The 22,525-nt window shown below is 41.6% G+C and overlaps 3 protein-coding genes across 6 annotated transcripts in view; 2 read left to right on the top strand and 1 right to left on the bottom strand.

The window, feature by feature from the left end:
• Window positions 1–1,136: 1,136 nt before the first annotated feature.
• LOC109204939 (uncharacterized protein KIAA0754-like) lies at window positions 1,137–4,614 on the top strand. Of its 2 annotated transcripts, none has more exons than XM_019367187.2 (2): window positions 1,137–1,173; window positions 1,348–4,614. In XM_019367187.2, exon 2 carries the CDS (start codon window positions 1,427–1,429, stop codon window positions 2,408–2,410), a length of 984 nt encoding a protein of 327 aa, XP_019222732.1. In that variant the 5' UTR covers window positions 1,137–1,173; window positions 1,348–1,426; the 3' UTR covers window positions 2,411–4,614. The 2 variants fall into 2 exon arrangements, with proteins under 2 accessions (XP_019222732.1, XP_019222731.1); XM_019367186.2 differs by having other exon boundaries at window positions 1,152–1,173; window positions 1,247–4,614.
• Window positions 4,615–8,770: 4,156 nt separating this feature from the next.
• On the top strand, window positions 8,771–11,684 carry c15h3orf80 (chromosome 15 C3orf80 homolog). The gene has a single exon (XM_013277305.3). It carries the CDS (start codon window positions 10,895–10,897, stop codon window positions 11,543–11,545), a length of 651 nt encoding a protein of 216 aa, XP_013132759.1. The 5' UTR covers window positions 8,771–10,894; the 3' UTR covers window positions 11,546–11,684.
• Window positions 11,685–14,927: 3,243 nt separating this feature from the next.
• ift80 (intraflagellar transport 80 homolog (Chlamydomonas)) overlaps window positions 14,928–22,525 on the bottom strand; it is a 43,986-nt gene continuing 36,388 nt past the window's right edge. For all 3 annotated transcript variants that reach the window (XM_019367581.2, XM_003454796.5, XM_019367582.2), the window contains exons 15-20: window positions 22,241–22,388; window positions 20,351–20,522; window positions 18,023–18,112; window positions 17,674–17,846; window positions 17,316–17,439; window positions 14,928–15,549 (exon numbers count right to left, since the gene is read on the bottom strand). In XM_019367581.2, the coding sequence (XP_019223126.1) occupies window positions 15,439–15,549; window positions 17,316–17,439; window positions 17,674–17,846; window positions 18,023–18,112; window positions 20,351–20,522; window positions 22,241–22,388 (818 nt within the window). In that variant the 3' untranslated portion in view covers window positions 14,928–15,438. The remainder of the gene's footprint in view (window positions 15,550–17,315; window positions 17,440–17,673; window positions 17,847–18,022; window positions 18,113–20,350; window positions 20,523–22,240; window positions 22,389–22,525) is intronic.

Genomic DNA, 22,525 nt, shown 5'->3' with positions numbered 1-22,525 from the left:
GTTTCAGGATCTAAAATTAGATAAATACATTCTCAGATGCACTACACCACATGACATATTGCATCTTGTCATTATTTACCAAACACTGATGCGAAATGCAGAAGCAGTGTGTGAAAAATGAACACACACCAGCTTGTAGAACCACTTTTACCAGCAATAACATAAAGTAATGTTCTTTTGTATGACTTTATCAGTGTCTCACATCGTTGTGGAGGAATTTTTGAACCACTCGAACCAATGCACCAGTGCATTGAGGTTTGTGTGCGTTCATTTATGCACAGCTCCTGTAAGGTCTTGCCACAGTATTTAAATAGGTTGAAGTCTGGACTGGCTGGGCCATTTCACCACCTTGATTCTATCTTTTTCAGACATTATGTTGTGGTTGAGTTAATGACTGGAGGGTCCCCTGGTCATGTGGCTGCAAAAATAAGCCCAAATCCTAAGCCCTCCACCACCATGCTTGACAGTGGGTATGAGGTGTTTGTGCTGATATGCTGTGTTTGTTTGTTTTTCCAAATGTGGAGCTCTGCATAATGGCCAAACATGTCCACTTTAATCTCATCTGTTCTAGAGACATTATTCTAGAAGTCTTGTGGTTTATTCAGATTCAGATTCAGCTTTTCAAACATGTGCTCCAGTGTTCCTTTATGGAGAAGTTATCATCTGACAACCCTTTGAAACAAGCAATACTTCTTTAGTCTTTTTGTAGTCGTGTTGTCATTAACCCTAAAGTTTTCGTATGCTAATTGAATCCTGTAGATCTCTGAGATGTAGCTCTTGGGTTGGCACTGGCAGTGGTCTGATCTTAGGGTGAATTTGCTGTGACACCAATCCTGGGAAGACTAGCAACTGCCTTGAATCTTTTCCACTTGTTCCTAATCTTTGTCAACATAGAATGGTGGACTTCAAATTGTTTGTAAATGGCCTTGCTAGATTGAGAGGTAGCAACAGAATCTGTGCTGCTCACACATGCTGATGATCAAGTAATCAAGTGTGTTGTCGAGGCTCACCTTTCAGCACATTCACTTCACCAGATGCACCTTGTTTCTTTTCCTCACCTTTGATTGGGTGTGGTGCTTGCTCTTAATTGCACTCACCTGTCACTCGTTATATAAGGACTGCACTCACCTACCCCTCACTCTTTCTTCACTCCCACATGGGGCGGCAGCTGAGGTGAGTTTCTGTTTGAGTCTCCTGAGTTCATGTGTTATTTTGAGTTACTTAAATCATACTTTGTCCTTTTTAGAGAGAGCAGTCCATGTGTGTCTTTCCTTTACCCATTATCCAATAAAAGGACAAAACCTGCAAATGACTGATGACTGCTTAATCTCATTCTAATCGGATGAGCCCATGATGATGACTACTTAAACCCTGAGCCTTCCTTCCTCCAAAACATGGTCCTCCGAGCCGGAGTAGTGTTATCATCATGGATTCACAGCAGCCATTGACTGAAGGTTTGAGACGTTCCAGTCGTGATAGTCGACCTCCTGCCCACCTGCAGTATGACGTTCAGTACCCTGGAGGTATAAGTGCTAGATGTGATACAGGGAGTCAAACAGAATGCCAGCATAGTGACACAGACACACATGGGCTGCAGGATCCTGACGGAGAGTCAGAAAGCCAACCAGAGGCATGCCCTGCTCCTTTACCCATCAATCAAGATGAGGTGATGAGGGAACTCCTGATGACGATGAGGGAGATTAGGCAACTCATGATTCAATTATCTCCTCCCCATTCTCGCAGTTCCTCCAGATCTTCAATTCACACTGTCTCATCTGATGAAAGCAAATCCTCTGTATGTGGTTTACAAGCCATTCCCCAAACGCATCAGCAACATGAGCAGTTCCCAGTGACTGATCCAGCAACATGTCAGTCACCCTCTCAGCCCCCACAGGTTAGCCGTCACTCTGGTGCAGTTCCGGCTGCTAGCCCTCCTGTCCCTAATTCAACAATATTAGATGCTGCAGTTCCTTCAAGTGGTTTGCCTAGACCAGTTTTTCCTACACCAGACGAGACTCCTTTTAATTTCCTGGCCACACCATTGCAAGGTCCCCACCAGATTTCATGTGTTCAACCTGCTGTTCCTCTAGATGAAGACCCCGCTCAACCTCTCGTTTGCATTCCAGAACCAAGGCAGCACCCTCCTGTAAAGCCGCAACCAGCTACATCTGATGTTTTGAGTGCACAAAAACCTTCGGTACCCATTACTGCTAGTTCTAGTCACCCTGTTAGCACTAGAACACATGTGTATAAGCTTGAGGGTCCTTCTTTCCCAGACCTTACCAGTGAAGATGAAATCCAGTATAGGCTGTTACGAATGGCCCTTACTAACCTTCTTGACCCTCATGAGACAGAGCTCTTTAAATATCATGTCCTTCTCGATCATCTGAAAGTAGACCAAGCTAAATAGTTAGCTCTTGCCTTTTCCTATGCTCCTGACCCATACACTCAAGCCATCAAAGCCCTTGATGAGCGTTATGGGCAACCAAGACAGCTAGCATTGAAAGAGCTACGGAATATACTGGAGCTTCCTCCTATCAGAGCAGGTGATGGTCGGACTCTGGATAACTTTGCTCTTCGTGTGCAAGCTTTAGTTGGTTTGCTTAGCACTATGGGTGATCAAGGACAGACAGAACTAAATTGTGGCTCCCATGTCGATCGCCTACTTGAAAAGTTGCCCGCAGAGCATTCCAGTCGCTTCAAATGGCACATTTACAGGGAACAAGGAGATATGATGTATGACTTACCTTTGTTCTCGTCCTGGTTGCAAATGGAGTGCAAGTGTCAACCAAGAAAGGACAGTCCTGTTTCATCCTTTAACCAGCCACGACCTGCCTGTAAGTACACCCCTCCACTCACAACAATATTACATGGGACAAATCCATCCGATCCTGTACAGGCAACACAACCCATCATAATGACTAAGGCAAGATGTGCATATTGCTGCTCACCTGAACACCACATTAGCAAGTGCCCTGAGTTCATTAACAAGACAAAGGATGAGAAAATAAACTGGATAAAGAGAAACAAACGGTGTTGGCGTTGTGCTAGAACTCATCAGGCTGCAAAGTGTGATCTGAGGAAAGCATGTGCCTCCTGCATGGGACGACATCTACAGATCCTGTGTGAGGTGAATCAGAGACCTAGAACTGAAGTTAATCCTGTAGTGAGGACACTGTACTTTGATAAACCTAGTGACTGTCCCATTGTACTATTAAAAGTTGTGAAAGTGCTCCTGCGAAATGGCAAAAGAACTCTTGAAACATATGCCGTACTTGACGATGGCTCTCAACGCACCATGCTTCTGACATCTGCAGCTCAGCATCTCTACCTAACTGGGAAAGCTGACAATTATCACTCAGAACTGTCCATCAAGAAGTTGAAACCATTCAAGGTTCTTCTGTAAGTTTCCAGATTTCTCCCATCGCACATCCAGAGAAAACTTACACAATTAATAATGCCTTCGCTACAAGTCAGTTAGCACTTTCAGACCACACCTACCCCGTATCATCTCTCCAACAAAGACACAAGCATCTTCAAGGTATCCCATTAACCTTTATTAACAAAGCAGCTCCACTACTGCTCATAGGCTCTGATCATACCCACCTTATTACGCCTATTGCACCAGTTAGACATGGACCATTTGGATCTCCTGCAGCAGTCAAAACCCGCTTAGGATGGACACTCCAAGGTCCAATCACAGACTTCCAACCCCAGAGCAGTTCCACGCATGCCCAATGTTTGTTCACATCTTCCAGTTCAGGTTCAGGTGAACCGCTCCAGCACATCCTCGTGTCCACTGATGGCTCTGAATTCATTCAGCCACCTCCTACTCTACCATCAGCAGTACCTACGTCGTCACCGGCAGTGCCGCTATCACCAGTTCCACCGCCTGTGGCTGCCATTCCACCAGTGGTCAGGGCACCGCTTGCTCCTGCATCACCTGGTCCTGCCAAGTCCCGTAAATTGCCCCCAGCACCTGCAAAACTGCCCGACGGTCTGCAGGTCTGGGCCTGCAGTTGGCATTTGGACCTGCTTTGCCGCCACCGCTGGCTACATGGTCGGCCCCCTGAACTGTCTGGCCTGCGTTGTCAACCTCTAGGTCGACCCCCTGAACCTATATTAGACCTGTAGCATGTCTGATTCCTCTGCCCCCGCTTCGTGAAAAACAGCATCTCTAATCCTTTGAACTTATTTCTCAGTAGAAATATGGGGGTGGCTGTTGTAAAGGCTCACCTTTCAGCACATTCACTTCACCAGATGCACCTTGTTTCTTTTCCTCACCTTTGATTGGGTGTGGTGCTTGCTCTTAATTGCACTCACCTGTCACTCGTTATATAAGGACTGCACTCACCTACCCCTCACTCTTTCTTCACTCCCACATGGGGCGGCAGCTGAGGTGAGTTTCTGTTTGAGTCTCCTGAGTTCATGTGTTATTTTGAGTTACTTAAATCATACTTTGTCCTTTTTAGAGAGAGCAGTCCATGTGTGTCTTTCCTTTACCCATTATCCAATAAAAGGACAAAACCTGCAAATGACTGATGACTGCTTAATCTCATTCTAATCGGATGAGCCCATGATGATGACTACTTAAACCCTGAGCCTTCCTTCCTCCAAAACAAAGTGCATCTGATGAGCACCACCTGGCTGCTCTTACTTACTCTTATAATTACTATAGAAGCAATAAGGGTGCACTTAGTTTTACACTAACTGCTTCTGCATTATGACTTAGTTTTTGTTCTACAAATAATGACACTGTGTGACTCACTGGCCAGCCAAAAAAAAAAAGTTAAACTCTAAGATTTCATTGGACAACCTTTAGCTTTGTTGGCAGGACACATTCACCGTGGTATTTCAATTAACTTATGCAATGTCACAATATTTATTTCCATCCAGAGCTTCATGAATTATTCACAAAGATCTGCTAGAAGTGACGACAGGAGAGTTGGACTGTTAAAGTCTTCTCAAACACATCCCAAAGATCCTCAGTGGGGTAAAGGTTTCAAGTCTGCGGTGGCCAATTCATGTGTGAAAATGTCTCGTGCTCTCTGAACTATGAATCCTGGCATCCCATCTCATGTCCATGCAGTCAAGGAAGGAAAAACGTGATCATTTTAGGTATATTCAGTTAGTCGGCTCATTTTTTGGCACTAAATATTGCTTAACCTAGACCTCAGACCTCCAGTCCAATGAAAGGCTCTCACCTACAGTGTCCAGGCATGTGTCGTTTGTCCCAGTATATGAAATCTCAGAGTTTAAACTAAAGTTTCAAGTTCAAAGTAAAGATTCAGCTTACTATCCCCATATATACATATTAAAACTATACTTTAATACTAAATACTTTGATGGCATCACATTTACTCTTTATTCTGTAAATGCTTATTCCAGCATTTTGTTATATTTCTTAGTTAATATTCACATCCAAATGGATATTTTTCCATTTTAATGGTTATTCTGAGAACTGCAGTTTCCTAACATTCCAGCATATTCGAATGCTGAAATTAATTTAATTTCAATTTAGTTCCGTTCTCTTTTATTCCAACAACAGTTGCCTCAAGGTGCTTTATATTATAAGGTAAAGGCCCTGCAATAATACAGAGAAATGACCCCCTTTGAGCAAGCACTTGGTGACAGTGGGAAGGAAAAACTCCCACTTAACGGGAAGAAACCTTGAGCAGAACCAGGCTCGGGGAGAGGCAGCCATCTGTTATTACTGGCTGGGGTCGGGGGGGAGGAAGATAGGACAAAAACACACTGAGAGCTTTCAAAAAAACACTTAATGAGTTTGAGAAATGGCCTCAAAAACCAAGAAGTTCAGTCCATAGTGTCTGGTTTCTTGCTGTTTATTGTTTGTGAAAGACATGGGAATCATGGAAATCTCTGAAGGTTTTGCATGTTGTATGTTTTCTAAGAAAAGTATCCTTCCTTGATGCTGTTTGGATTTGAGGCCTACGCATACTAAGTATTTGGGAATCTTCGCTTGTCCCTCCGTCACCAGAGGAGAGTGATTTAAATTGCTGTCCATTTTCACATTTCCTGTCTCTGGACATCTGTAAAACTGCATGCTGGGAAGTAGCAGAAGAATGGAGGTCATAATTTAGGCAAAGAGGAGGGGTGTGAGAGAAGTTAGTGTCTGCATGGCCTCTGGGGAGCTTGGTTACAAGTTTTTAGCTGACCCCTCTTCTGTTCTCCTGTCGCTTTAGTTTACACCCTCCTATTGCTTACACAGTCTATGTACTTATTGCTCTATACTAAGCCCGTCAGCATTTTGTATAATGTGTGTTGTGTCATGGCCTCTTTCTCTTTTTATCTATCCCGCTTTCCCTCCATGCTGTTAATGCCTTATTTCGAGAGTTCCCTCAGGGAACGCTGTGTTTTCAGGGGCAAGAGAAGGAGGAATCCTGGGATATAATGTGGGCGTTTGGTAAAAGTGCTGAAAGCCATAGTCACCTTCTGAGACACAGACCACCTCCTCCTTTTAGTGTGTCTCAGCGCAGGGATGTGGAGGCAGGGGGTCAAAACTCCTCTGACCTCCACACCCACTCAGAACATGTGGGAATGGTAAAATTATCCTATATTTAACCCCCAGGTGTGTGTGTGTGTGTGTGTGAGCGTGAGTAACAGTAACTGAGTCATCTGCGGCTGGGTGGTAGATGGGGTATCTTATAGGGCGGAAAAAAGAGGGTGGGTTTGGAAAAGCTGTGCATCCCCCTTAATACACCACAGTCACCTCCCTGGGATAAGAACTTTCTCAGTTAAATATGTCTGAGGTTGAATGTGTGTACATTAGATATGTGAAATCCAATCAAACATTAACTGCGTGGTTACAGAAAGCCACCGGGAACTTAATGGCAATCTCCCACCCTCTCAGATAGTCATACAAAACTTAATGGAAGAGAAGAACAAAAAAGTCATTCCTTCAAAGAATAAAAAACAAACATTTTTCTTCTTTGTAGAGCAAAAGTAACACATAATTAATACTTTTTTGTTTTACACAGAGAATATTGGTGCTTATGTGGCTGTGAAGGGGGCATTTGCACATAAAATATTTAAATTTTCACAGAGGGAAACAATGCTGAGTCAAATAAATTACTGCTATTACCCATCAAAAGGGCAGCTTTATATGGTTATTCACTGTAAAGTGAAAAAAAAAGCTTGGCTCAGCACAAACCTTCCAAACATCTGACTTACTAAGAGCACTGAGTAATTCCCATTAGACAGAGAAGGGATTTTACCCCTCTGTCTTCTGGTGAGGATTTCTTTAAGTCTTCGTTCTCAGAGGAAGTCTGGATTCTGATTCATCTCCCTGCCAAAAACTACACAAAGCTGGGAGAGCAAGCCACATTAAGGTGCTTGTAAAGGCACACACTTTCCCTCCAGTATATTTGTTACCACATGCTTGTTCAAAGGCGCAAAGTTTACACTATGGTGTATTTCAAATGAAGTCTGTCCCGTGACCTGTGCCACGTCATCTCTTCTCGCCTCCATTTCTCGTGTCTCTGTCTACCACATTGTCCAGTTATGCAAAAAAAAAGGGAAAAAAAGAAGAAAGAATGAAACCATACAAAGACACCCACACAAACAAACTCAAACATAAATACAGTTGCCCCATACTCTCAACACGCACAGTCCGTACACTTTAAGACCTCCGAGCCAGCAGAGCGATAAGATTAGAGGAAGTATGTGGGTGTGAAATAGCTGCGGTGTGGGACTTTCTGGATTCACACAATCTTCACTGACTGCAGGCCCCGCTTTTTATTAGAGTTCAAGCTGATGGGAATACACAGACACTGATGACACCCACACTCATATCCTGCACAGATACCAAATTCATACACTAATATGTTAAACAAGCCAAAACTTATGCATCAATCGTCCCCTGTCTGCAAAGCCAGACGCAGCTATTCTTAGGTACGATCACACAGAAAGAAATCCTTTATATAATGTATATTTGTGGACCTGAAACACTGCTATCATTCAAAGAAAAAAAAAAAACCTCATTGTTTCCATAAATACTGCAGAAAAGAAGCTACGGAGGCTGAAGTTGATCTCAGGGCAGTAACCCTGAGGTTGCGACTTCTGCTCTGGAGCAAACAAAGTGAAACCCAGAACCATCAGTGGGCCCATTAACAAAGCCAGAGGCCGGACAAGGCTTTCTTTGTTTCATAATTAATGCAAACATGATAAGCGTGACATTGACTGTTGGGCGGGCCGTACATCAGCGTCCTCGACACATGAAAATGAACGTTGCCATTCATCATTACACACGGCTAATGGACCCCACAAGACTGAATTATTAAGCACAACACAAGAGACCTTTGTGCCAGATTAATGGAAGCACACAGGACGGCATATTTATTACAGTGATATAGAATAGTGAAAGTGTTATCACAGCGATTGTTGGCCATACAGGAGGCTGAGACTTTGTGCAAGTTAACGCAACAGGAACACAGTCGCCTTTGTGTTGCTGGTGTTAACAGATTTGCTGCATATAAAATACCCATTGTCGCATTCTGAATTTGTCTTTAAGGATCAGGGTTTCTACTTCTGTGTACATCAAATATTCCAAACTATAAATATACTATGCGTTACAAAGAGGGGGGTGAATGTTATTTTCATGTTTCCTGTGGGATGTAGTTGGTCTCCAATTGGTTTGATGTGTTTGCTGGAAACTGCTAGAAAAGACAAAATGGGGGGGAGGCAAGGCAATCGTGCGGATGAACAGTGAAAATGAAGGAAGGATTCATTTACACTTTAATTTTTCTTCAGGATATAAACATTTATTTAAATTCTTATCTATATAGTTGCTCACATTGGCTTGATTTGAGTCAGTTAAAAGCCAAATATCCACAGTTTTTCCTCCATACTGTACAGGTTGCGGCATTTTTCTGCCTTCCAGACACTGCACAGAGTGAAAGCTGTGATCAAAAATAGCAGTTGTTCTCTGTGCTTGTCAATAAGAGCCCTCCTGAGAAGCAGACTTGCTGGAAAAACCCTCCAAACAGGGGACTGAGAAGGGTTTCTGAACTCTCAGAGCCATGGTCCACAGGCTATTGATTGTTTATTTGGTTGGAAAGTTGCCCTGTGATCACATTTCCCTAATTGAGGTAGATTACAGAAAGAAATACGATGCTGCATAAATTAGGTTGCATGGTGCTCTTCTTCTACTGAATTTCACGTCATAATGGTCCAGTAATTGGATTTGGTGTATTGTGCATTAGGCCTTGTTTAGGAAAGAGAGGAATACAGACTGACTATCAGTAACAAACAGTAACATGAAGACAGGGTGAAATGTTCCTGTAATTTAAAAGGATTCACCACAATTTATACAATGTAGACTTTGCAAAAGACTCTAAAGTCCTTATATTTATCAGTACAACCCTGTCTTTTAAAATAGAATCAGAGGCTGTAGTCTTCCCTGTAATGTCTTAATATCATAAATGCTGCTCACCGCAGAGAGAGAGAGAGAAAGAAAAGGACAACTGGCCTTTGAAAAATGATGCTGGTCGATCTCTACAACCACGGCGGAAAATTATTCAAGTCGCTAATTCATTGCAAGACAACAAATTAAGCAGAGTGGTTTAATTAATCAGTTAATATTCAGGACTTGTGGAGCAGCTTAGTGAGCCTGCTGTTCTTGGATGTTATCCAAAGGGACATCTTTAGCATAAATTAACACACGGGGCACAGAGACTATCGTTTAAAGCAAGGATTTAGGTTTTATGGTTATGTTCTTCAATGCTGCAGACACATGGTTCTCTAGGGTGATGCTGAACTAATGGGAATCCAGACACTCATCTAATGGGGGCCATTACAATCCACATTGCATTTTTAATGAGACGGTTGGAGCTGTTGGCGCCTTGTGTCAGGGACATTCACCAGTGCTGGTTTTTGCCTGGTTCAGAATTCAGTGATGGGACAGTTTTAAAGTCTTTCGGGTGCAATGGATTATAAAGTGGCATCTGGGGACGCGTCAGTCTCAGATATTACAGCTGTTTACCTCTCTACATTATAAAAGGTTTCTATTAATTTATACTAGCCTAAAGAGTTCAGAAACATATGATGATCTTGGGACAATATGAGAAACATTAGCTCCACCTTAACCAAAGCCAACCCTACTCATCCACAAATACTTCATAGTATCTTTTATCATTCATATTACTGTTAAGTGAATTTGTACATAATCTGCACTATCCTACATTTCCAATGCAGGATGTTTACTTGCAGTTAATTAATTCTGTATTGCAGTATTGCTGCTGTTCCTGGACTTAAGGACCTCTGCTCTCCATCTATCACTATAGAACGAAGACTTGTTTAAATTTTACAAGGTACTAAGGCACAATGTCTTCACTCCTTCCTCTTGTCAGCCCTCCTCCTACAACTACAGCATTCTTTATTGGATCTTTAAAGTATAAATCATGATGCTCTGCAGCAAACATTGCACGTAATGATCAGAGAGGGGGGCTGCTGATGTCTGAAAACTGGGGAGATTGCATGCGTCTTTGTGCAGGAGACTTCAGGTTAAGGCTGAATATGTAACCAGGAGCGCGGGCTGGCTATCTGCGGGTTTCACTGGTTTAAGGACATGCTAGGACCCAATAAAGATATCTTCACCTAATAATGATGTAAGATTATTCATGAATCTCATCCCTGCTGCCTTCAGACACTGAGGTGGCTCCACTCCGATCGCCCATACTAAAGCAGACAGGTCGTCCTCAGCAGGGGGAGGGGGGGCACCTGCTGTCCCGCTCCTCGCTGCAGAAGCTGTGACAGCACATATTTCGCGAACAGCTGGAAGGAAAGGCAGTCCTGCAACACCTGAGCGGGCTTAACGATACGACGTCGTGCGCACTGGAGACGCGCCGATAGCTGCTCCATCCTCGGGGATCCCGAAATGATGCCCCGTATGCCGGGCGGCGGCCGGACAGCATACACTGGCACATTTCTGTCGGCATGCCTGATCTCTGCATGTCAAGCCGCCCAGAGCTGCGGGGAGGTCCAGTGCGGCGCCAACCAGCACTGCTGTCCGCCCACCGTCACAGGGAACACCAGTGCCAGCTCGAAGGTGAGCTGCTGCCAGCTCTCCATCCACGCATTTTTCGACAACGTCGGCTGGTTCACGCGGAAGCTGTCCGGCATCCTGATCCTGTTGCTGCTCTTTGCCATGGGCTACTTCATCCAGCGGATCATCTGCCCTCGGCCCCGGCGGCACCCGCACCACGACCGCGGCGAGGAGCCGTCCCTCTTTCACGGACACACATCGGCGTCCCAGGATTCCCTGCTGGAGCGGTACCCCGAATACAACCTCGGGGGCTTTGCCTCTCCAAACCTGCCGGCCTATGACGAAGTTAAATATTTGCCCACCTATGAGGAAAGCATGCAAGACATGCACAGAGACCGGTCCGGTGAGAACTTGTTGTCCGAAAACGAGAGTGGCGGCCAGGGCAGAGGGAGAGCAACAGGACCGAGATCCGGAGACCAGAGGTTGGCTGCCCTGGAGGTCTCAGGACCTCAGAGCCCAAGGACATCCCGGAACTCTGTTTGACGGAGACTGGGCAAGACTACAGAAACATTATTATTCTTATTTTAATATAGTCAGGGTAAAAAAAAATCTTGCAGAGATACAACGAACAAGTGCAATTATATTCCTGAATGTAAAGAATAAAAGAGAAGGCTGAGAAAAATGCAGGACTACGTGTTTTCTGAGATAACAGGAACCTGCTTTCCTTTTGTATGCAAATGACCGCTTGGGTTATGGAAAGCAGATTATAAAGTAAGCGGAGGAGGCTGAAATTGAGGCGCTTTGTGTTGGGAACAGCTAAATTGGCTCCGGTACAATCGCATTAAGCTTTTTTAAACTTCAGCACCTCAATTTAATGGCAGCATGAAACAGATTTCCTGTCAAACTGAGGTCCTCTCTTAGTGCTTAATATACTGCCGAACCTGAAAAATTCTCATACTATTTTGTGGAGCCTTTTCTTTATTAAATTTGCATCCAAAAAAAGAAAATAGTTTTTTTTCAGCCCCCTTAGAAATGGACTGAAAGAGAGAAAGGATTAGGCAAATATCTGTTATAATTCTTTCTGAGACACTTTTTTTTCTTTTTAAACCAGCCAGCCCTGGAGTCTAGCTTATCAGCATGAAGGCAGCAATCTACCCCCACATACACACTTCACTGGGAGCTGATAGATGAGCATTATATAAATGACCTGCTCGATGCTTGACATCTCTCCTGTGAGTGAAGCCTTACTGCCCCAGGTCCCAGCTTATGAATTCAAGAAGAAGAAGAAAATGGATGAGATTACAGCTTCCAGACTGATAAGAGCTAAAGTTGCACTTTTATGAAGCCATGTCAGAGAAGATAGCTGCTGTCCCAAGGAGCAAAACAGAAAAACACTAGCTGACACGCGGCATTGAAGAAAATGCAGTCTTTTCTTTGTTAAACCCGAAGGATTTGAAGATGCCAGATGAGAATACCTTCAAGTTTTGCAGATGCTAACTGTCCTAACGAAACAAGAAATTACACTTTAGCTCAACTGAAAACTGAGCTGAATTTGAGAAAACATGCTTTCTGTGAATTAATGCCATACATTTGTTATAATACTGAAAAGGCCATTTTGTTCATTTAGTATTTCTTTACCTTGAGATTGACCGGGTGTCTGGTAAATAGTCACACTCTCCATATTGTATTGTCTTATCTTTAGGGCCAGGCCAAAAATTCTAATGAGAATCTGCATTATTGCTGGATGTAAGCCAGCCAAACGTCTTTTGTTGTACGAACAGTATTGGATCGTTTCTAATTTACATTAATGGAAGGTTCTGCATTTTTTTTTTTACATATGAACTGAAAGAAAAAATGCTTTTCAATTTATTTGCCCGTCAACTTCAAAATGGACGAATGTTTTCTGTTTCCTGTGCAGAAATGAAAAGGGGTGTTTGTATATAAACAGTGCACCAAATTAAATCCCTTTAAAGATACAGGAGCAGGTGTAAAGCAGATAATAACCATCAGCTTATCAAATCAACTAAACTGATTTATCCCAGAAGCTCCAAAGTGCTCATCTTTCATCATTACGAACAATGCAGAACCGTATCTGCAAAGCTAGCCTTTACAATTAGAGACCCTGAGTTGATCCCAACTCTAAAAGTCTGAGTGTGATTGTGGTGGCTTTTGTAAACCAATATCGCCTGACCATAATGGCAGAGCCAGTAGTGATCACTGATGGCTTTCTTTTCCTGAGGGACATTTGTGGGCGGTTGGAGTTTGGACTTAAAAGCATTAAATCCAGACTAAAACAACCACTGATGGGTAGATGAGGTAAAGGATGTGAGACCCTGAGCAGCATGAGGCCATGTTTGAGGGCTAATGAACCCATGAGAAGTGTGATTGTTGCGATTCATTTTCTCCTTCCTAGTCAGTGTACTTCACTATATACTGACTTCCATTTGTAAGCATCAACAGTAAAGCTGTATGTCCTCTCTCAGGGGAGAGGATAGTTATATACTCTCATGGGAGATGCAAATCTATAAAAACACAGGGATAAATACAGTATTGGTACACTCAGTGGGTTTTGAATCAGAGCCCATAATTCAGTTATCGTATTGCTCTCTGGTATAAAGAACAGACAAACTTCAAAAAGGTCAAATCAATGAGCATTATCCTTCTCTATCCTCCTCATAAATTCTACATTATATCCGGGAAGTGTATTTTTGGGAGAGCTTGGCTATCAATTTAATATATGAGAACCAGCCAGTCTTTGAATATAGATATACACTTCTATGGTTTAATAAAAGCAGAGCATCTGTTTGGCACTGGGTGCTGTGTAGCTTCAAACATATGAAATGTTTATACTGACCATTTTATTGTAAGGTATTTGCCACTGGGACTCAAAACTATAGAAAGTCTCATGTAAATGTGACTTTTATATTCTTAACATTAAGATACGGCTGAAGGTAGAGGTGTGGAATTGAGTGAATCAGGTATATCACGCAATGCATAGTTTAAGAGAAAGCATGAACTGATTTCACATGTTGCTGTTTATTGTGTGTGGCCACTCCCAGCAGTAATGGATGTGAAACCCGGTCATTCAGTGACACGGTTTAGCCGTTTTTTCACATCTATTTGGTTTAAGGTGAAGGAGTTGTTTGGATAAAGTGTGCTTGACGCCAAGCACATGATGCTCACTTGCTTTGTGTTAAATTACAGGAAAATCGTCACTACTCTTGTATTATGAATTTGAACACGGGAGATGGCAGGGTAAAGACGTTCAGTGAACCCAACTAGCTTTAACCTCAATGACTAATCAATGATTTATTTTTCTGTTCTTAAAAATACATTAGTTCAGATGGGTAGTTGGTGGAAAGACAGAAATAAAAAAAGGCTTTTAGTAGTGAAGTGACCAAAACTACAGGATGCTAAGAAAAAAAATAAAGCAGCAAGAGAGACCCAACCCAAGAGAGAGATTTTCCTGCTGTTTTCTGTGATGTGTGTCTGTCGCCACTCACTGTTTCACTGGATTCATCTTGTTCACTTTCTACCGTAGCCATCTGCATCTTCATGACATAGTATAGGAGCTGTTTCTGAAGAGCCTTGAGAAAGATGTTCATCCTCCTGGACCACTAGTGGAGATGAATAGGCTATAACCCTCTGCTGATGTACTGGCCCTCTGCCAACCAGGGGGTGGAGCTCCGTGGCAAGCGGTCTGTTTCACACCTCAGCAGCGGAGGAAATACAAGAACAATTTAAAAAGAGAAGCCCTGCATTATTTTAAGACTGTGAAAACACGCATGCACACAGAAATACCTTCAGGGTGCATGTGCAAAGCTTAAAATAAATCTCAGACCTCAAAGATAGTCCCTGATCCTTGTATAAAACCAGTAAAGTGTCACGACACAAAGGGAAAAACAAAGAAACGGGACATTTCGGATCAATACATACAGTATGGTTCACGTGCTTTATTAATGGACATTCTCGTGTTTCCACAAGGCAACACTTTAAACGTGTAAACTATAAAAATATATTTTAATATAAAAAACAAACTGAAACATGACAAAAACAACACTCATACATATTTACAAATGAATGAGTTTGCCTAGTTAACGTTAACAAATGAAAACAGATCAACTTTAAACTTGATTCACTCAAAATCAGTCACTACAACAGGAAGGCCACAGGTCTTTTGGTTAGAAATACAGACAGCCTTAAAAAACTGTTATCAGCCACCCACAGTAACAGACTGTCATATACAATTTTGTTTAAAGCTTTATATGTAACTTGACAAGACTATGTGTGTAGTGTAAGTCAGGTATCACAAACTTCACAGCTTATGATTTACATCTCCAAATTGTTCAGTATTGGTTTTTACATGAAGGTAATCGTACTTGCTGTACTTATTGCGGACATGACCCTCTTAAAAAAATTAAAAAAAAATTAAAAAATTAACGGCGTGAGGCCACACTGCTCCTCACAGAGGTGTTAGCAGCTCGCTCTCTCTCTTTAGACAACTCCATCTCTATCTTCGCTTGGATTTTTTCCCAGTCCACTTCAACCTGGAAGACACAGTAAGATGAGATGAAATGAGAAAGTAAGAAACACTATTTTAACTGATAACCAGTTCCGGGAAGCAAAAGAGAAGGAAAACAAATTATAGTAAGCAGTGTTATTAAAAAAAAACTGGCTTTCAAATGTTAGTCTCGGATACGCTAAGAAAGCTGCTGCTAGATCGTCTGTAAATCCCTCCAAACTGTAAGGCTGGCTGAGCTCGGGTAGTAGAAAGTAACGTGTAATGCATTACAATAGGTTCTTTCTGTTTAAGAGTAATTAGTGTAAGTACTGCAAACACTTTTAAAATTAGAAATGTTTACTGAACAATTTACAGGAGTTGGGAAGGTCGTGTAGGATGATGATAATAGTGCTTTTGAACCTCCAGTGGTGATCACATGGGTTGAAGTCACATGCACACATTTTTCCTTGCAGTCTGGCTGAAATCCTACCTACTGCTGAGTTTTTCGGGGTCAGCTGTTTACATGGGATATGATTTAATATGGTCTGGTTATTGTATGCGCCAACACTACAAACTGGAAGAGTTTTAGATGTGTAAAAAAACCCAAAACAACTATCTTATCTCTTTGGCACATGTTTGATCAGCTTATTAAAGATGGATATTTACCATCTGTACAGTCCAGTAGTTTCCATTATTGTGTCGCTCTCAATTTTTTAAGAGTTGGATTAAAAAACAAACTGTCCACAGAAGATCAGTTCATCTTGGAAGCTAGCATTTTTGGGAAGAGTAGACACTGTTAGGTCCATAATTTGTTGGAAAAGGACACTATTTTTGTAGTTTTGCCTCACTACACTACCACAGTGGATTTTAAATAAAACTATATGTAATTGAAGTGCAGACTTTCAGCTTTAATTCAACGGGTTAACAAATAAGTTTGGTGTTAACAGTTTATTCATCAGTTTATTATAAATTACAGCCATTTTTATAGATGGTCCCCATTTTTCAGAGGCTCAAAATTAACTGATCAGACTAACATGATTTTACATATTATGTTATGTTAAGCATTTTTAATACTTGCATGAAAAGTCTTGAGAGCGGGACTGCACCTTGATTCAACTTCAGATGTTGTGCCTGCCTCATTTGTAATGAAATATCAGGGAAACAGGCCTCGTCTAACTGTTCGTCTGTCTAAATTAACTCTGAGCCTCTGACAATGGGGCTAAACTCCACTGTGGTCGTGAACAGAGGCAAAACAATAACTGTACATATATACCTAAGCATTTTTGGCATGACGGCAAGTGTAGAAAGAACAAAGTAAAACTGTAATCACAATGGATTTTTCTTTCCTTTAACCAGTTTACAAGAAGGTTTTAACCATCTCAACCACCTTTTAAAACCAACAGAGTCTCAGTGAGTTTTTTTGTTATATGGAACTTTTTTATTCTATTTGCACTTTGAGACTATAATTATAATATTAGGCATTGGTTGCAGTGATAAGCACTCCAGTAACACTACTGCAAGCAATATTTGGGATTAAATAGCTCAGGTGCAGCTGGAGATTTGCCTCCTTTTGCAGTTTAATGCTGTAGGCTTTTCTGATTGGGTGGTAAACAGAAATGCTAAGGTAACACAGTTTTTCCCTAAACCAACTTTTTTTTTAAGGCCACTTAGAGTGTATTAGCAGAGCAAACAAAGTTGATAACCCATGGGAAATAATTAGAAATAGACACCATCCACAGCTAAAAATGTTTCCAGTGTGTTGCTGACTAAGTCAGTTTATACAGTGCAGCAAGACAGGCCACCATAACGTACCCCTTCAGAGTACTGCAGGAATCTCTTATTGGTCTCCTTCCTGCCAAATTTCTGTAGAAACTTCTCCCTATAGGCCAGCACAGTGTCCACATGGGTCTTGTGTTTAACTGCCAGCTCCAATGCCCTGGACACAAGATGACATGATGCAGACAGACATACATCCTCTGTGAACAAATATGCTTCACCTTAACCCTTTAAAACCTCATTTCAGACTACCTCCATAAAACAAAATCCTTACACAGCCAAAAAAATTTTAAAAAATAAATAAATACACAAATAAAAATCTCCCAAAACTGCTTATACTGTCCCTCTCCTAGCTGTACATTTCCAACATGAACACATATACACAGAATTATACCTTTCCCAGTTATAAAGGTCAATGTTGACTTGTATGGCCTGGTAGATGAGACCAGCTTGTAAGAAAGCAGCCTCAGCTTCCTGGACCTGACCACTGAACAGCAGCATGTGGGCCAACAATGACTCCTTAGATGGCTGCTCCCTTAGAAAGTTGATGTATTGAACTCTGGGTAACTGAAAGAGGTGAAGCAGCAGATATGCAAAGAGAGAAGTTAGACCATTTATGAAATACCATATCTCTTTTCACTGACAGATTCACTGAAGTTTCACAGAATTTTTCTTTTTTATGGTCTTGTGGTGGTTAACAACATTTGTGTTTAGCTGAACTAGCCAAAGGGCAATGCTCTTACCTCTCCGATGGCAGCATAAGCCATCTCTGCAGTAGTCAGCTCTCTGTTTGCCATTGCCATGCCAGCAAGACATGCCCACAAAGATTGGTCCTAGGGATAAAGGGAACAACAGCAGAGAGCATCTTTTAATGAAACCATTTTTTCTTTAATTAATATCAACCTATGACCTATGGCATGAAAAAGGCACCTAACTCAAGGGAGGAACTGGTGTTGTGTTTACACCAATTGCTACCAGCAGCCTGTAATAAAAACACATAGTTTGTTCCCTTTTCTTTTGCTGAATCTATGAAAAATGCCAAAGATAATACAATTTGGCAAACATAAAATAGTATAATTGCACCACCAAAGTGATTCCCAAAGAGCTATTAGCCAAAAACGTGGCATCTCTACAGAGTGTGCTTTAGAAAAAACAAGGAAACTGGACAAGTGGAGGACAAAATAACTTGCAGGCCTAAAAAACCATCTACAGCAGATGAGCAACATCTGAAAATATCTGAAAGAGTCTTTAAAGCTTATTGGCAGCAGCTTAATTATTCATCTTAACAATGCCAATGGAATAAAAACATACAGGGATAGAAAAACACAGATAAAACACTATCAGTCATGGATTGGTCTCTTAGCCAGACATCAACATTACTGAAGCAGCGTGAGATCATCTAGATAGGCGATAAAATAAAAGGCAGCCAACATCCAAAGAAGAGCTTTGAATGTCCTTCAAGAAGCCTGAAGAACTATTCCTGAAGACTGCTGAAGACTAGACAAGAAAGCTTGGCTAAGAGCGTCAAAGAATAAAGTGGTCATACCAAATACTGACTTTTAAGCTGGTTAGAACTGCACAAACTCCCTTTAATCCTGCATTTCCATGCACCTTTGCACATGTTTCAATGAATCACTGCACTGCATTTCCAATTTTCCCAACAAAATATAAAGAAATGAGGGGTGGTCAAGACTTTTGCCCAGTACTGTATGTTGTAAATCTCATCTTGGTGGACATACACCAAGTAACAGCTGAAGAATTCAGCTATTACTTACTTAGTTTTAGAAACCATTTGCTATGGAGAGATGAAGTAAAAATTAAGTTATTTGACCACATTCACAAAAGACATGTTTAGCAAAAAAGCACTTAATGAAAAGAGGATGTATCAGTGGGCACAAGGACAGAGTACGACTGTATCTTCAATGCATTCTGGTATACTTTACTCATACTTTAAGCAAGTCTTTAAACATGCATGACACACACAAAAACAGGAGGTATGTGCAGTACAAAACAACTATAAATGTAAACAAATGTGTCACCACTTTATTTCCTGCAGCTGGATTAATTAAAATTTGACCACAAACGGGCCAGCAGTTGAGCAAACTGAACTCAAGAGTCACCACTCTGTAATCTCCTGCTTTAATCAGTATCCATCACTAAGAAAAACAGCTCCAATTAGAAACCACTCCTGCAAACAACAAATATCATCGCAGGACTTGCCAGAGATCGTAAACATGACAACACAACTTCACGTGAAACAATTTCACGTGAAATAAACCTTTTTTTGCCTACTTAATTATTAGGTTATAAGCTTTAGTCACTGTATGGTAAGTCTGTGCTTCTTGCCTTAATTTATAACATGTTTCTGTTGACTCCTGTCAGGTGAGCACTTACTGACAACAACTGTGGTTCTGGGAAAAGCCACCAAACTCTTACCAGAAGCAGAGAGGATGGGGTCAAGGAAAAAGCTCTTAAAACTGGTGCCTCTCTCCATCCCTTTTGTTCCAACCACCCTTTGCTACTTGTTGTCCGTTTCTCCAAGCTTGTGGTTATTGCATCATTGCCTAAGCAAAGACACAGTCTCACACTGTGCTCAGTGTGTGTGAGTAATATGTTTGGAAAGTCCACACATGCATGCAGCAGAGTGTGTATTTATGAGTGAGGTCTGGGGGGTTAATCTGGTAAATGGAGTCACCAGGCTAATTGAAGCTAATTAAAGCCTGCTGGTCGGGTCCCATAAACCTGTCTACTACCTTCTTGGTTCAGACATAACATCCATGCATACGCGTGACATACGCCATGGGAAGCTGAACTGTACCAGAGCCCCAAGACTGGAGGATATTTAACACTACCACAAAACTGCTAACATAAATACAATGTGAAACAAATGCAGTAATCAATGCTAAAGTATAATGCTCACTATGGCTTTGCTGTACAGCTAATGCAAAGACATACACAGTTCTACAAACACTGAGACCAAATGTACAATGATGTCACATCACTTACATTAAGCACATAAAGAAATCACTGACACAAGTATAAAACAGTAAAAGACATTTCCAGTATCTTACTTTTGCATAGCAGCAGAGGCGCAGTGCATCCTCCCAGCGTGCAGAGATGCTGTATTCATGCAGGAGGGCAGGAAAGGGTAGTACACTGCTGTACACCAATGAACCATCTCCTTGGCGTAATGTCACTTTGGTGCCAATGTAGTTTAGAACTTGGGGTGCACGTCTGAACTCACTTTGCAAAGACACACACAGTTTGTTACAGTAAACACTGCATTGACAGATGGCAGAGGAAAAAAAATGAGTTTGCTATGCATAAATAACATGTAAATGATTCCTGACGCTGTTTCGACAGACTCATTAACAATGCAGATTTTACCTCTACAAACACGGCATATGTAAATCTGATAAAATGGCCCAACAGCCATGGTACCACTGTAACTTGTACTGTTCTTAGGGCGTCCTGCTTCCTGTAGTACATCATCATTGGTCACTTTTTTAGATACACCTTGCTAGTACTGGGTTAGGTCCCATTTTGCTTTCAGATCTGCTTAATTCTTCATGGCACAGATTCAAAGGTGCTGGAAACATTCTTCTGAGATTTTGGTACATGCTGACATGATAGCATCTGACACATCTCAGTAGCTTTTGAAATACTCAGCCTGCCTGGCACCAGCAACCATGCCACATTCAGAGTCACTTAAACCACTTTTCTCCCCATTCTCGATTTTCAACTTGAACTTCAGCAGGTCACCTTGACCATGTCTAAATATGTAAATCCACTGGGTTGCTGCCACGTGATTGGCCAATTTGACATTTGTGTTAATCAGCAGTTGAACAGGTATATCTAATAAAGTGGCTGGTGTATATCCAACAAACCTAAAGAGAAACTTTCTGAAATTTGCAGTTTCTGATGATTTATTAGCTTTTGCCACTTAGACTTTGGTGTTCCTCAAATTTCTGCCTGCTTGAGCACTAAACAGGAATAATAAAACCAGTGAGTGAGTCCAAAATGTGCACAAAAACTTTACAACCAAGTGTTCAGATTAGTGTAGCAGACGCAAGTGTAGTTTACAATTGCCTGTACTGACAGTGCAGGCACTCTGCCTTCAATGCTGGCTAAAGCTGAGGCGTTCTGGCCAGAAAGCTTTGCACAGTTTGATAGATGTTGGCCATATGCATTTTGCTTTGGAGAATGAGTTAAAAGGTACAGAAAAGCTGCCTCCATTTCTGCTCTTAGTTTATATTTGACATCTTTTCCAGCTACCTCTCAGATGAAAATGCAAGGGCACTGAGAGGTTCTCTTATATACTTCCATCTACTCTGGCCAACTCTAAACTTGAATATAACCTTTTGCTGCTTTTGTAATAGGAACTTACTCGCCATTCCGGTGAATAGTATCAGCTGTTATATGCTAAAGTCACCAATTAATTCTCATCCTCATTTGTTGTACTCCATAATAGTTCTCTGTCAGAACCTCCAGCATCTCCCCACGTAAGGTGGTTTTTAGAGTTGGTGCTTTGACACACCAGACATGGTTAAATTGGCAGCTGAGTATTAACGGGCGCATTTAACAGAAGTGTCAAGTCTTCATAAGGAGGTTGGAGGATTGGTGGTGTGACATCTATTATTGTACGATCTACTGTACAATATAAAGCCCCTTGAGGGGACTGTTGTTGTGATTTGGCGCTATATAAATAAAACTGAATTGAATTGAATTAACAGTCAGGAGATGCTGGTTCACATCCTACTGGAACCTTACTTTTGTTTTGTTTTCCTTTTACATCCACTTGCATCTACCTGTAACAACAATAACCTTTCTTTTTGAAAAACAACTCATTGGCCTATGACCAATCACTCTCACTAATGGATTACCCAGTGTGTCAAAGCATAGACACTAATTGTTCATTAATTAGTCACACCAAGGGCTTTGCGAAAGCCCAGGGAAATTACCTGCCATCCTTTATGTACAGTGTCTTCGGTAATAATTCCTTGTCAGTGAAGACAACACTTGGGTAGTACCACACTGTGAGCTGGTTGTCTTGGATTCCACACAGGATGTTAGCAGCATCATTCCAGGCCATACTATGAACCATGCTACCTACAAGACAGAATATGTATGCAGCTATTACAGTAATCTAACCTTAGTTACACACACACACACACACACACACACACACACACAAAACAAAGAAAGTCATCACAGATCTTGTTAAGTGCATTCCCTCCACCATGTCT

Source organism: Oreochromis niloticus, linkage group LG14 (assembly GCF_001858045.2).
Source record: "Oreochromis niloticus isolate F11D_XX linkage group LG14, O_niloticus_UMD_NMBU, whole genome shotgun sequence".
Taxonomy (NCBI): Eukaryota; Metazoa; Chordata; class Actinopteri; order Cichliformes; family Cichlidae; genus Oreochromis; species Oreochromis niloticus.
Note: the sequence above shows the minus strand (reverse complement) of the source record. Positions and strands in the feature narration are given on the sequence as shown.

Bases quoted from the DNA above. Each gene is read 5' to 3' on its own strand.
- LOC109204939 (XM_019367187.2), top strand. From the start codon at position 1,427: ATGGATTCACAGCAGCCATTGACTGAAGGTTTGAGACGTTCCAGTCGT.
- c15h3orf80 (XM_013277305.3), top strand. From the start codon at position 10,895: ATGATGCCCCGTATGCCGGGCGGCGGCCGGACAGCATACACTGGCACA.